This window comes from Microtus pennsylvanicus, chromosome 18 (genome assembly GCF_037038515.1).
Source record: "Microtus pennsylvanicus isolate mMicPen1 chromosome 18, mMicPen1.hap1, whole genome shotgun sequence".
NCBI lineage: Eukaryota > Metazoa > Chordata > Mammalia > Rodentia > Cricetidae > Microtus > Microtus pennsylvanicus.
Window position 1 is genome coordinate 932,198 of NC_134596.1, and position 15,848 is coordinate 948,045.

The 15,848-nt window shown below is 37.5% G+C and overlaps 1 protein-coding gene across 3 annotated transcripts in view; it reads right to left on the reverse strand.

Moving 5' to 3' along the window:
• LOC142837413 (leucine zipper protein 2) overlaps window positions 1–15,848 on the reverse strand; it is a 322,896-nt gene that overhangs the window by 293,615 nt on the left and 13,433 nt on the right. Inside the window, exon 2 of one of the 3 annotated variants that reach the window (XM_075952469.1) lies at window positions 2,725–2,806. The exons of the other annotated variants lie outside the window; for them this stretch is intronic. Coding sequence (XP_075808584.1) covers window positions 2,725–2,806 — 82 coding nt within the window. The remainder of the gene's footprint in view (window positions 1–2,724; window positions 2,807–15,848) is intronic. 3 annotated transcript variants of the gene reach the window in all.

A 15,848-nucleotide genomic window follows, 5' to 3' on the forward strand; every position in this document is an offset into this window, starting at 1 on the left:
AGGCCCCCATTACTTTAAAAACTCTATTACATTCTTTATATGTCTAGATACTAACCTACTAGTGGATGTAATATTCAAGTCCTTTCTTTTACTTGTAGCTCCTGTATCTCTTGAGACAAAAGTTTCAGACATTGATCATATGGGGCTTATTATCATTTTTTCTTATATGAAATGAGATTTTTGGTGCCAAATCTATCAAGTCCTTGCTTAGATATTAGTACTCTAAGTGAATTGTGCTTCAAATATAGTTAATATTGAGCATTACAAAGACAGAAATCAACAATTATTTATTTTTACTGTGTTTAGACAGAGGCTTATTATACAGCCCAGGCTGGCCTGGAGTTCATGGTCCTTATGCCTACAACTCAAATTCTGTGACTACAGAGATGACCATCATTCTCAAATGGATCATTCTTTTTAAAGGATATTAAGAAAATCATGTTTATCACGTTTAAATCTACTATCTCTTATAACCTTTGTAAGCACATTCTTTTGTTTCAGTGACAGAGAATACTATGATTTCTTGACTACAATAACTATCTATCTGTGCATATGCACATAATTATATATACACAGGTGTACCTAAACATGTCTGTGATGTCAGTTCATCTAGCTGAGACACTAATCATAAAAGAAACAAAGCTAAAATCGGTGCAGTTGCTGAATTACAGGAAGAAGGCAGCATGGGTAGGGATCACAGCCTGTGATTGCCAATCCACATTTACATAACCCTGAAATGGCATTGTCACGACAGTGAGCCAACCACATGAAATGTGAGTGGACAGGAGTTTTGGCAGCTCCTTCTCAGCACAGTTTCCTACTCAGAGCAGGCACAAGTGCAGATTGTGAACACAAGCAGAGAAAGCAATCGAAAGGGAACAGAAAAGAGGGCGGCTCCTCAGGGCCCACATGTGTGGCTCCTCATATACATACTTGCAATCAAGTCCATTAAGTATCAGAATAGTTCTAAGATGCTGTGGTGCTCAAACTGCATCAGCCTCTCATTCCTCATTGACATGGCCTGGCCTCTCCCACTTATAGGTTTTCCTGTCAGTTAATGTCTCATAACTAAGGGGTTTTCTACTCTCTTGTAACTAGACTATCAGTTGCTTCTACTGCAGATGATAATCAGGAAATCCAGAAAAGTTATCATCTGAATTCTGAGCAGTGTAGCCCCCTGATTCAGGAAATTCATGCTTGTCTGTGCCACAGACATTAGGTAAAGGGTTGGTATTATTGTCCATTCTCCTTCTGAGGGGTTTGAGTTCCTAATTAGAAGAAAAACAACTTTTTCAATTAGATGACTCAGAGTCAATAAAATGGATGCTTACCAAAGAAGAGCTTTTATCTATAAAGAAAATCTTTATCGACCCTCATGCTTCTTAGACATAGATTCCTCATGGGTGAACTGTACATTTCATTCACAGTGCATTGTCTTGAGTGACTGGTGTTGGGTACCAGGAGTGGTCATGACTCAAATTATAATATGCATGCACCAACTATTTTCTTTAAATGTGTTTTAATACAATATGTTTTGTAATGAAAAGCAGCTCTGGACTGCTCATCATTTGGCTGGAAGTGAGAGAATTGGCCAGCCTGGTTTCTGAAATAGTTCCAGTATCCAAGAATGTCAACTTGAACAATAGACCCTTATTTTGTCTCAGCCTCTGGACAGCAGCCATATTCACGGTAAATTAAATTGTGACTCATTCATGAGATAGTAGCAGAGCCTCACTCAGCTGTTCATTGCTGTTCTGTGACTCACCTAACTTCAGGACTTTCAAGGAGGCTCGACACAAACAGACTGTACCAAGAGCCTTTATTTTATTTTGCATTATTTAACACACACACACACATACATACCTACACACATACATACATACATACACATATATATATGGATATATATGTAAATTTTTTATTTTCTCTAGTATTTTATGCTCCACTGCCCATAGACTTAAGATTTACTGAAAGCTGTATTTCTTGTTGAAAACAGAGTGAATACATTATAAAGTCATGGTGTAGGCTTTTCATAGTTGCCAAGATCACAGACACTTGACTTATTCAGGAATGTGAGAAGGGACCTTAACTAAAATGTTTTCATTTATGCTTCATGTGCCTGTGAATACTGTTTACCATAGCCAAGATTCAAATCTAAACAAACAACAATTCAGTGAGCTAAGACAAACTTAAAGAAAGTATCCTTTAGAATCAGTTCCACAGTGCTACAATGTAGATCTCTGTGCCTGCTTCCATCAGTTGCTAGTTGAAGGTTCTATGATGACAATTAAGGTAGTTATCATAGATTACAGGTGAAGGTCAATATAGGCATCTTCTCCACTGTTGCTTAGAGTCTTAGTTGGGTCAAGATACTTGAGATCAGCCCAAGAGAGGAAGGAGTAATAATATGAACAAAAGGGTCAAGACCATAATGGTGATATCCACTGAAACAGTTGACCTGAGTTAGTGGGAGCTCAGTAATATCAGAATGATAGCTTGCAAACTTGCATAGGACCAAATTAGGCCTACTGAATTTGGGGGACAGTTGTGAGGCTTTGACAGTCTGTGGGACCACTGGCAGTGAGACTAGCATTTATCCCTAGTGCTTGAACTGGCATTTAAGAGCACATTCTTTTGGGAGGAATACTTTACTCAGCTTACATATAGGGGTCTTGCCTTGAAGTAAAGTGTCAGACTTTGTTGACTCCCCAGGGGAAGTCTTACCTTTCTGAGGTGTAGATGAGGAGATGGGGCAGGAAGAAGGTGAAGGAAGCAGGAGGAGGGAAGGGAGTGGTAACAGGTATAGCTGTGTAGAATAAGAAAGGATTGTATTTTTAAAAATTAATTTAAAAAGGGAAAAGAAGAATGTTACACAAAATTGTATGTTTATGCTTAATCTCTGTCTCCTGATTAAGGATGTCATTTTCTCTGATGATAACTTAAAGGCACAGACATCAGGAAGACATGTTGTAGAAGTCTCAAGAACAAAAAATTGATTCTGCATCTTTATACCATCGTACTTCTTTGGTGGTCTCTGCACAGAACTCATATATCCCTGCTGCCATCAGCTAAGTTTACCAGTTAGAAAACCTCCCAGAAATTTGGTCCAAATGTTAAACTATCCCAAACAGGTTTCTATGCACTGTCCAACTTTTTGTGTTTTATTGAAAACAAACAAACAAAAATCAAACCACAAACATAAAGAGGCATTTGGTTACGTGTCAGTGCTAAGTGGAAACATGGCATCCCACAACACATTCCTAGTATGATCCATTCAGGAACATGTCTCATCATTTCTCATCACTCAGAATTCCTGATAGCATGATCTTTTCTGGTATTCAGTGGATGAGCTGTTTCAGAAAGGGAAACCTGAATAAATGAAGAAATGAGCCATCTGTTGTGAATGGCCAAGCAGCTTTTTTTTTTTGTAATCTGCTTTTCTGGAGCAGAGTTATTAAACTGCTAATTCCAAATGTATTTCCTCTTAATTAAACCATGTGCGGAGACTTTCACAATAGTGGAAGAGCAAGGTGGACATCAATGATGGAATGATTAATGAAGAAGGTAGACTCAATGATTTCATAGTTCATGGCCAAGTTTTCTCTCTTTAACCTTGGAAAGTTATTTTTCTAGATTGCATTAGAAATTCTGTACTTAGCTTCCGTTTATCATTCTGCTGTCATTATCTACAAGTGCCCTGCTGTAGACAAGTCTACTTCCCTGGAATGTTACAGCAGCCACAGTACTCATTCACATATGTATTTAGATTCACAAGCATGCCAAATGCGTGATCTTTTCCTAGCACAGGGCTCTTTTCCTTGAAGTTAACCACATAGATGCTAGAGTCAGCACTTCTGCCGTTCAGTTTATTGCAGTCTTGAAAAGCTTGGTAGTTATCCAGGGGATTATCAGGTTAGTGATATAGCTCTCTAGCAATCGGTGAGAGGAAAATATGCATTATCATAACATTAGAAACAGATGTACACATATATACAATTCATTCACACATACAAGACATATATGTATCAGTCTTGAAAAAAGATTTCTGGATTGGTCTTTTCTTCTATATAAGAATATACGCTCTATTTTTGACACCGTTGTAACAGTTTTAGATGCCTATCCTCTCAGATATTCTAGTTTGTTTGCTAGAGATAGGTACTGGGAAAGCAAATACCCCTTCTGGGTTACATAGCCCTAAAACATTGGATCCTTATCTATTTTATCTTCAAACCTAAAGTAATTTAAGAATGATTCTTTTAGAATAAAAGTAATAATTTCCTAGTCAAACTTATTATTATTATTATTATTATTATTACTATTATTATTATTGGAAAACTATAGTATTATGCAATCTCTTAGAAGAAAATTAGGAGCAGAAAAGCAATTTATTAAATGCTATCTATTAAATCAGTCCTTCTTCCATGAAACAAAACCTCACAGTAACAAGAAACTGGCTTCTTTGACATTTCTACCTCATGTTTTCCCAAATATATTTCCTTAAAATAAAGATACTTAAAATAATACTGATATACATATATGGATTACTTCAATTTAAATTTTCTATAAGTCTTACTTTAATGTATTTCTCTTTGCTCCCACTAGGATCATAGTTCAATAGATTTTAGCTGTGGTCTGAGGGGAAGAGCTGTGTTCTGTGCATGTGACCCTTGTGACAGACTCTTATACTTAGTCTTGACAATTCTGACACTATGGAAAAAGTTAACTCTTCAGGAGACATCACACAGATGTGGTTGCATTGTCCATTAAAACATGGTATAAGCAATGTTTACTTCTGTGTGCCAAATGAACTAAATTATGGATGTCCTGACACTATGTAATATTTTGTTTCAAGGTGTCCACAAGAGTGTGCAAAGCAGCTGGTGTCCCCATTACAGATAGTCATTATTCAATATTCTGGCAGCTCAGATAGAACAGAAGGGGAAAAAGAGACAACATCCTTCTTTGTTGTGAAATAATCTTTTTGTATATGATGAAGCTGTGTCACGTCACTCAATTTGGTTAAATAAAAAACTGACTGGCAATAGCTATGCAGGATTTGGGGGCAGAGAAGACCCTGGGAAGAAGAAGGATGGAGATACCATGAGATGCAGAGAGAATAAGATGAACACCACAGAGATAAGGTAATAAAACCATGAAGCAGAAAGTACATTAATAGAAATGAGTTCATTTAAATTATAAAAGCTACTTAGAAACAAGTGTAACCTATCAGTCAAGTTTTCATAATTAATAAGAAGGCTCTGTGTCATTTTTGGGGAGCCGATGGTCCAGACAAAAAGTGTTTGATCACATATGGCATCCAACATGTGGTCATGTTTGTTCACATACAGACTGAAGGGGAAAAGGTTCAAAACACAGATACAAACTCAGCTTCTTGGCATGGCTTCCTGGTGACTGAGGTCTCTTGGGTAGCTTCAGAGGACTGAGACTGACTTTGGGGTGGGGCTAGCCACCAGCAATAGGGGCCACGTGCTAAGCTGAGCTGCACCTGTGGCTGACGTAACAGTTTAAGATTTGTGGCATGCTATAAAGAAATGAATGCTACAGATGCTCAGTAGAGACAGATCCACTTTAAGCAGCTTATAATGTGTTTTTTTTTTTAAAATATTATGTAGGCTTAAGAAAGAAAAGGAAATGGGTATAGTCAACCATAAAAAACAAAATAAGTAGTTTATAATTAATAGTCTTTGAAGAGAAAAAATAGTAAAGAAGAATAAGTTGTTTAGAGATGGGAAATCCACATGGAGTCTGTATCCTTTATGATATTATATTGACTTTAAATATTTTTATTACTAATGAATAGCTGTTGAGAGATATCTGATTATAAAAACTACTAAATTAAACCAACCTATATATTTTAAAGATTAAATGGCATAATTAAAGATAAACATCAAATCATAAAGAAAGATGTCTTAACTTCAAAATGGAAGTAAAAAAATATGTTACATTGGGAAAAGGTGTGTGCTTTTGTTTCCACAAATAATGAAAGGCTGTAAATGACAGAGACAGATTTGATCAGGGGAGATCCTGAAAATTCTGGCTACAGACATAAAGAAATAAACCTAGAAAAAACACAAGACATATGACATATATTTTACCTGCTCACACGTAAAATAAAAAATCATCTTTGGTTGGCTAGTGCACAATATACAACCCATACTTTTGCTAATGTAGATATGTATGTTATCTTTGAAAGTTTATGTGTTTTCAGAGCAAGGGACCCAGATACCAATGAAAATGGATGGCTCAGGGGATCCAGCCTCTCAGAATGCCTCTGTTGCAGTTTCCTCAGAGTTCTACATCCAGAACAGCTCCAAGACTGAGATACTACAGTCTCATAGAATACTCCATCCAGGACTGCAGGTTATACTGCCATTTCCCATTATATGGAGACCAGACAACAAATGACAGAACTATCTCTCCCAGGGCTTGAGCATTATCTCAATTTTCTCAGGGTCCCCTAAAGATTCCAGTGCTCCCAGACAACAGGAAGCAGTCTAGAGAACACAACACCCACATTTTCAGGAGGTGGAATAGGTATTTGATCATTTAAAAGGCTAAGGATATTTGTCATCATGTACAGAGATTTGGTTACAAGTTGTTATGGGTCATGGTCAGAAGAAAACTAAGCAAAAGAGAATAGATTCAAGGATCTCTTTCAAAAGGGAAAAGGTGAAATATAATATAAGAATGATTAGATAAAATGGTAGATTGTTGAGTCTACTTTTGAAACAACTACGAGTCTCAGATATTTTACATTGGTATAAATTTTGGTATATTGATATAAATTCAAAGTTATTTTTGTTATACTAAATGTTTGTTTCTACTCTTGATTGGTGTATTATTGTGCATATGTGGCTTATTTGAAAATGTAATGCATAATTTAAAATGCAAGTTAATAGTCATTTATAATAATCAAACTTGTAGTCATATAGGTATGTTTTCATGGTCACACAGAGATAAATTTGAAAAAATATAGGTGATCTTCAAATACTTCAAAGATCTACAAAATATGGCATTTAAGATGTTTAATAACTTAAGGCTTTTCATGAGAGTGAGATTCTTCTGGTCCTGACAACACCAATTTACTTCAGAAAGGATGATGGGCAAAAAAAGGAATACTATATATAGCTTGTTTTAAATATGTCAAAACTAGTCATTTGAGAAAAAAAAACTGCTGTTGCCTTGACTGCTGAGAGTATGCTGTACAAACTAGACAGGTAGGATACAAAAAAAAGACTGCCAAACTTTGCTAAAACAAGGTAGCTTAGTTCTTCAAAATTACTGCTTCATAGAAAAGATATTCTAGGCCTATAGGCCAAAGATAGATGCCCCAACATTGCAGAGTAAATTTAGATGAGTTTCCTGACATCCAGATATTTCTGTCTGTTATATAGTTTTGAAAGTGGCTTACACTGCTGTTCCTGTTTACTCAGGTAATATTATGTTCTTCTGGAGTCTTTGATAGAATTGAATACTATATAATTATAGTTTTCCTTAGTTATGATAAAAGACAAATTAGGTATATAACTTTGGACTCACCAAGATAGGATTAGTAATGGAATATTTTCTCTAAATTTGCAAAATGTAAATGATCTGTATATCGTAAATATAATTCTTACTTGATAATTTTTCTTATTACATATCGTTTCAATTGTTAAAGTTAATAACTTTCATTTCTCTTTAGACAATATCAGATAATTGCTCTTATTATATATAGTTTTACTATGTTAGAGTTAAAAGCTTTCCTTTTATTTAGACAAAAGGGGGAAATGTTGTGGAATAATCTTTCTGTAATTGTGAAGATGTGTCATTTAGATTGGTTTAATAAGAAGTGGAAATGTCAATAGTTAAGCAGGATTTTCTGGGCAAAAAGGATGCTGGGAATAAGAAGCGTAGAGATTCCATGAGATATAAAGTAAGCAGGATGGACGCTACAAAGATGAGGTAATAAGGTCATCCGGCAAAAAGTAAATTAATATAAATAGGATAATTTAAGTTATAAAGGCTAATTTGAAACTACCTTAACCTATCAGCCAAGTTTTTATAATTAATAAGAAGACTGTGTCATTACTGGAGAGATGATGAGCCTGATAAAAATGTCTGATTATACTTTTTTTTCCTTCACATCATCTTTTACTGCCTTGAATGTAAGCACTCCTACCTCTTAAAATGATAATCATCTAACTGCATATCAAGCTAGCACAATTACCAGACCTTTGGAATCATGGTGAATTGTATAAGTTTTCTTGGTTATTTGGGACATGACAGATGGCAAATGGCAGATTCAGGAACCACATGGCCTCCATAATCTAGAATCCATTTTCTACAGCAAATTTCTCATACAAACTCATGCATATACATGTGTGAGAGCATGTGCCTGCACATACACATGTACACATACACACATGCACACATGTACACACATACACACACACACACAGAGAGAGAGAGAGAGAGAGAGAGAGAGAGAGAGAGAGAGAGAGAGAGAAAGAGAGAGAGAGAGAGAGAGAGAGAGAGAGAGAGAGAATATCAAACATCAAACTTTTTTTCTAAAAACACTCTTACCAAAGTAGATGTGTTACGAATGTATAATGTTTCAGTTGGGTATCAAAACATGGAATTTTGAGAGAAAATGGTCATTATTGGAATGTAGCATCCACTACTCAAAACAAGCCAATAGGTAATTGTGATGGTTATTTCAAGAAAATGCTATCAATGTTCTTACCCATCTTTGGTTTGTTAAAGCTATAATATCAACCTACTGGGGAAAATGTACCTTCTGGTACAATATTGGCAAGACAAAAATTAATGCCTGGTATTGTAAACCAGTTCAAAGATTCATGACTGGAGCTTTTTCCTGGAAGAGAGCCTATTCTTATGTGACATGACATCAAATTGCCTTCTAAATATGTATGATATACTCATACATGCTTATATTGCTTTCAGTCTTGGCAAGATAAGCTTGTTTTTGCAGTGGGGGATGGTTAATGCAGAGAATCATCATAGGTCAAAGTGTTGGGGAAAATAGATGTTGATTACTTAACTCTAAACAGAGTATCTATATCATTCCTTCTAAATTTCATGAAACATATAGAGGGGGTGTAGAAAGAGTTTAACATGTAGAGGAGTGCTGTAAAAAGCTCCCTTCAATACAAGGTATGGTTATGGTATTCATGAAGTCACAGCAACAGTTGCTAACTGTATAAGACTTGAACAAGACAGGAGATGTTGATATTCTGTCATGGTTTATAAACCCTCACCCCTTCCTGAGGAGCTGCAGACCAGTTAATGATTGGTGGGGGAGGCAGAGTCACATGCCTTCCTGGTACACTACTAGTGCATGGTCTCTACTCCAGCAAATAACTTTCTTACCCATTCTCATGCAGAAAACCCTATTCGAATTCAGTGAGCTGATCACAAAATGTGAAAGGAGGGATACTTGGTGGGGGAGGGGAGTAGGAAACAGACTAGATTCACTTGGAGAAATCAGGGGGTTAGAGAGGATAATGGAGGGATAATGGATAATCAAAGCATAATAAAGGCCTAAAGGCCACAAAGATAAAATAACAGGAAAGGAATTTGATGTAATTTGAATAACTAGCAACTATGTGAATTTCCTCCACACAATGGACTGGTGATGATAATTAAATCTTGAATGAGTCACTCCTCGGGACTACCCATTTTCTCATTTCCAAGCTTGTAAGGATCTTGGAAAGAGTCTAGGCTCTTAAGTAGAATGCTTGCAGACAGGTATGTGTCTAAATCTCCTACATGTAGCACCTTGGAGATGTAATGGTGTAGATTTCTAGCTAAGATTTTCTGCTAAGAGAATACAATAATGTGGAGATTTTAGGTGGTACAAAGACCAATGGAGGTTTCCCTGGTGCTTTGTTTGTTTTGCTATCTCTGCTGTCTTTTTGTAGGAGATAAGAAAGATACTATACAACATCACTATTAGGCATCCTTATGATTCTGCTTCTCTTTTCCATGTTGGTACTGGACCTTAGAACCTTAGGCTGTGTTTCAGTTTCCTTTGGTTTAGTTCCTGTGATTTACCCATTCCAATGTGAGTCACTTTGGGGCTTGCTGACTCGAGGCTGTTACTGTATCTGGCCTTAGAGCAATTTAGCTCATCTCCCTTTGTTGATTATAGTCTTCAATAACTGTAGAATACACTATAAACACAGGATTCCAAGCTGGGGTAGAACTGCCTGGTGCAGCCCTGACCTTGTTCTTGTCTCTTCCTAGGAAAGTAAAGTCACACTTGAAGAAGAAACTATCCAGGAAAGGGCTTGCCTGGCTTAGTTCCTTTCCACCTGGGATTTCCATGGGGAGGAAGGGGAATGTGCAATCAAGATCTGACATGCCCTGGGAGGAGCCAGTCTATGATTAATACAAGCGTTACTTTCTCCTTCTTTTCCTAGAGGAAGTGAGCAAATTCATTTGACAAAACTCCTACATGCCAGTGTGTCTTTTCCACTACTCAGAAAGATAGGTCACTAGTATATGGAAATCTGAATGGTCATCTGGGATGCAATGAACTCAAGTGTATCCCATCTTTTTTCCTGTTTACCATGGTGTCAGGAGCCATTTTCCCAAAGAATATAGCGGGGACCATTGTCCTGGGGATGTTTGTGGAGAGCCCCACACCCCAACTGTACTGAGAACTGTTTGTTGGCAGAGCCCACCCCACACCCAACTATCTTGAGAGCTATCTGTTAGCAGAACCCACCCCACATTCCAACTATCTGAAGAATTGTTTGTGGTTGGAATCACAAAAGGAACAATTTTGCTTGCATAGAGAACACTAGGTGTGTCGACTCGTGACCTACTTGTGACCAAGTGTCGACTAGTGACCATTGCTACAAGATCCCTTCCTGCCCTTTCCATGCCCCTGCCCCCATCCCAAGCCAAATTCCTCATCCAGGGGCTATATAAGCCACAACCATTACACTAAGAAACGGAGGCCTTGATAACAGATCTTGCTTGGCCTCGTTCCTCTTTCCCGCCCATATCTTTTCAGATAGCGCCTCTTCGGGACCCTGGAAAAACTGACCAGCCAGGCGGGTTACACCATGGGTGGCTTTTGTTATTCTGCAAGATGGAAGTAATACTTTTGGGTTTGTTCATTAGTGAGCTTTATGTTGGGGGAAAAAATCAAAAATAAAACAACAATAACAAAGCCTTAGCTTTCTGAGCTATTAGCAACCAAGCTTTAATATCAGGGTTTCCTAAACCTAGTGTGGCCCAGATTCTAATTCTTATATAAGCAGATTCATTACACTTCCCTCAACAGGGATGAATAGGGCACAAACAGGGAAATGTGAGTGAGAACGAGGAGCAAATATTCCAACTCTTTTCCAGTGTTCAGAGTTCTGCTATTATTCAGTGACTTACAGAAACTTAGCTTTCCATGCACAATACTGTGCATATTCAAAAATGATACAAAGTTCTTATTGTGTGCTTCCTCTGGCAGGAACTCCACCGTCACATCTGGTTTGTCCTGCAGGGTAACTTCTCAATGCTGTTCAAATCCAATCCACACACAGCCATCCCTATTTATCAGTGTGCTCTGCTTTCCCTTTCCTCCGCTGGCAATTCCATTTCCAGTCACTCACTAGCGAGCAGAGTAGCAAGTGCTATTCATTTCATTCTGCTGGTGGTAATCCCACTGCAGCCTTCTTTATACCAGATTCACCACTTATGAGAACTCAGGACTTCAGAGTCCTCTAATTCAAATTCCCCCCAAATTAAAGATTTCCAGATATAGGGATTTTATTGTTAGAGTCCTGTAAAGTCACTTAACTGTGTAGCTTCTGAAGTAAAATTATAAGCCAGGGAATGTGATTAACTAAAGAAATCAAATAAAAATAGAGCATTTTCAAGATAAACTGACACCCACAGTTGCTGCTACAAACAAGCACTGTGCAGACTAGATAGAAAAATTTCTAACAAATGTACACAAAATCCACCAGTCACCTGAGGGTCCAATCACCAACTTGATACTCTCAAAATCTATTAAGCGCATTCAACACACATGTGCTTCGTTGCAGTTAGTGCATTTCTGGATGTTGGTCAAGGGAAAGGGGGAGTTTTCTCTGGCCATGGATACAAAGGATGACCTCAGGGTGATAATCTGTGTGCACCAAAGTTATGAGTTTAGACTGCCTCAGGAGAAGTAGGAAAGTCAGATTCTTTCCAAACTAATGAAAGATATTAACATTGGTTACTTCAATGATAAGGAACTTATATGTTAGGGTTTTACATCTATTAGCTTAACTTCATATCTTGCCATTAACCAGCAAGCTAATGCAAGTCTCTTAACTATGCATTAATAGGATGAATTATGTAACATACTAATTTAATGAGATAATATCTCGCATTTACAAGTATTACAATAATATTGATCTCACTTATTAAGAAAGCTTGTTTAGTGATAATTATGAAACCTGAAAGGCTTAGTTGCTCTACTGTAAAGAATCTTTTCCTCATCACAATCCTGTTGGTTCCAAGTCAGTAGAGTCTCATGGGAAATGTGAGAAATTCAAGACAATTCCCAGAGTGTTCTTTTAAAATTCAAGTTACTAAACCCAGCTTGGTATGCAAGACTGTAATCCTAGCACTTGGAAGTCTAAGGCCAGACAACAGCCTAGGCAACTTAAAGAAGGAAGGAGAGGAAGAAGAGAAGATGGAGGGAGAGAATGGGGAGGGGAGAGGGGAGAGTAAAGGGGAGAGAAAAGAGAAATAATAAAGAAGAAAGGAGAATAATAAAAGTAAGCTCTGGAGCTTGTACAGGACCATAGAGCTTTATTTATTTATTATTTATTTTTGAATGTTCACACAGTTTCACAGCAGAAATTATAACTTACTCATATATCATATCTATGTAAGACCTGCACTCTCCCTACATGAATAGTTTTATGGGACTGGTGAGAAGGCCAATGGGTAATAAAATACTTTCTGTACAAGCCTGATACCTTGGTACCTCTCCTATGCACACAGAGACACACACAGGCTGACACACAGAGACACACACACATAGACATACAAAGACATCGCACATAGACACACAGACACACACACATAGACACATACACATAGACACACACAGAGACACATATAGCAGACACACAGAAACCACACAGAAACCCTGCAATGACTGCTAGTATTACTACTAATTTTTGAAAGAAATAGTTTTTTATTTTGCATCCATTTCTATAACTCAGTGCTAAACAACTGCAGCATACTCCAATCAAGTACAAGTGGTTTTTTTAAATTTTGTTTTGTTTTTGTTGTTTGTTTTAAAACATATCTGTTATTCTTTACAACAGGACTTCAACTTGGTCACCTTCCCAGTACAAGTAAAATAAACACCCACAGGTCATCCAAGACTGCGTAACTGATAATGTGAAAGACTGAGATTCATCAGTAAGTGGTTCACCTCTGGTTGGGTCAGCCTCTGCTTGGGCCAACTTCCTCTTTAGCCCAGCCTTTCCTTGGTCTAGCCTCCTCTGCTTGGGCCAACTTCCATAGACAAAACTTTTCTTTGGGAATTTGATCTCAAACTTTGCTATAGATGTAAACCCACGCTGAGATAGGAGGTCTGTGGCCTTTTTTTAAAAGTCAATAAGACCCATAATAGTCATAGACAACTGGGGACTGTCATTATTAAGACTTCTTAAAGCTTTTAAACAAGCGGACATTTCCTGAGGAATTTATTTCTCAAACAAATAAACAAAAAAAGTCTTCTTAGCCTTGAGAGAAGCTAAGTCTGACAGTCATCTACTTCTATGGCATCTCCCATAGCTTTCTTTCTTTCCATACCTCCAGTGGTAGGGATTCCACTCTTCTCTTCAGATGGCAGCCACCATCAAGAAGGGCTTTGGTTATGTATCTCAGATCCCTGGCAATTAAAGTTATTTTCTGGAATATTTATTTGGCCTTTAGTAGATTCTTAGTAAGTATTATTTTAATGTACTTACTTATTATAGACCAATCAATGGCCAAGTTATTCTTTCTAGTGGGCCAATCTTATTGCTTTGGACATAAATTGTAGTAAGAGAATATGTTTCAAAGAGTGTGACCTCCTAACAGAGCTCTCTACCCCTTATGAGGGTTCTGATGAAACAGACAAGCCTTTCCCCTTCTTTCTAGCTCCCTGTTCTTTGAAACCATCTCCCTTTACTCATGTTTTTTTGAAAAAGTCACCCACAGTTAGACTTCACCAGAGACTAAACCATGCACAGTGCTCAAACTTCAGTCTCCAAAATTCTAACCTAATGAATTCCTTTTGCTTTTTCAGGTGTCTGAAACCTTGTTATAGCAATGTGGGAAAAGGAACACTCCGTTCTTATCATTCTACTATACTGCGGATGAGGAACCCGAGACAGTTCTTTTTTGTCTGCCTTTATGGTCTTATTCCTGTATGCCTCTGCCAGTTTGTCATTTTTATTGACAGAACAAAAAGAAGAGAAGCATCTTTTTGGTATTCCGCATCAGTGACACACCACACACGTCTGATGAGTGCAGTGTTCACCACTCATCTTTAAAACATCCTGCCTCCATAAGACTGCTCTATTCCCCAGCCATCTGAGCTTGTTATTACAGCCCCTGGCCCAGGAACCCTGACTGCACTCGCCCAAGGCACATTTCTAACACACATCAAACACTGCTTCAGTTCAGTCCGCATTTGTTCCTGCACCTATTATTCAGCTGGAAAGCTCTTATTTTCTCAGTCCATCACTTTCCCGTTGTTCTTTGGGATAAGCACTGTCGACAATCATTCTCTGAAAGGTCACAGGAGCACAATGGATGCTGATGTCCTGAAAGAAAAATTTCATTATTTCTGCCTAGAATTTATTGTGTACTTGGTGCTGATAGAATTAATTGATTGATCTTCCATAGTACAACATAGTTTGGGCCTTTCCTTTGCTTGCAGCCTAAGAAAGATCTTCAAAATAAAGAGTCCAGAATGTTTTAAAATTTCTCCTACAATTAGAATCACAAAATGATGATTCAGGTTTATATATGCATGCTAATATGAATTTGTCTATCTTTTATATCAAAACAGGCATTGAACATGTGTGTATGTATATATGTACACACACGTACAATCACACTCACAGATGCTCTTTGACGTATGATAAAACTGTATCCTAAAATAAAGACACTTGTAATATACCTAGGCTGATGAACACCACAGCTGAGCCTTAAGCAGTTGTAGGTAGTTTTTCAACAACAAATCAAATAAAACATTTGTCCTGACACCAAGCCTATATTAAAACTGCTGAATAGCTCATGTAGTTTATTAAATGCTTGGCTGAAAATGAATACATACAATGTGCGAGCACCCGCTATGAATGTGTGTTGAAGGGCAGTGCTTGCTAAATGCATACCAGCTTGGCCCTGTGGTGATGGTGGATAGCACAAGTTCTTGCCATCATCTCAAGGACAATGTATATGTATATACACATTTGGTAGAAGAAGGGTGATGACTATGGAAATATCTCAGGCCTGTGCAAACTAAAAAACTGTATGGATCACCCACTTTCCAACCCTGAAGAACTAACTGGCTCTTCATTATCTATATTTTGTTTTGAAATTCATGAGAAAGAAATTAATTTATAACATATTTAAAATAATAATAGACTGAGATTTACCAAGATATACAAAAAGCTGTATTTTAAACAATCAAGTAGGCAAGCTGTAGAGGCTCTGACATCAGTTTATGAACAGATGGAAAACAGAAGTGTCAAAACACACCAACGCTGCACCGTGTTGTCCACTTGAAAAACACACCAACGCTGCACCGTGTTGTCCAGTTGAAA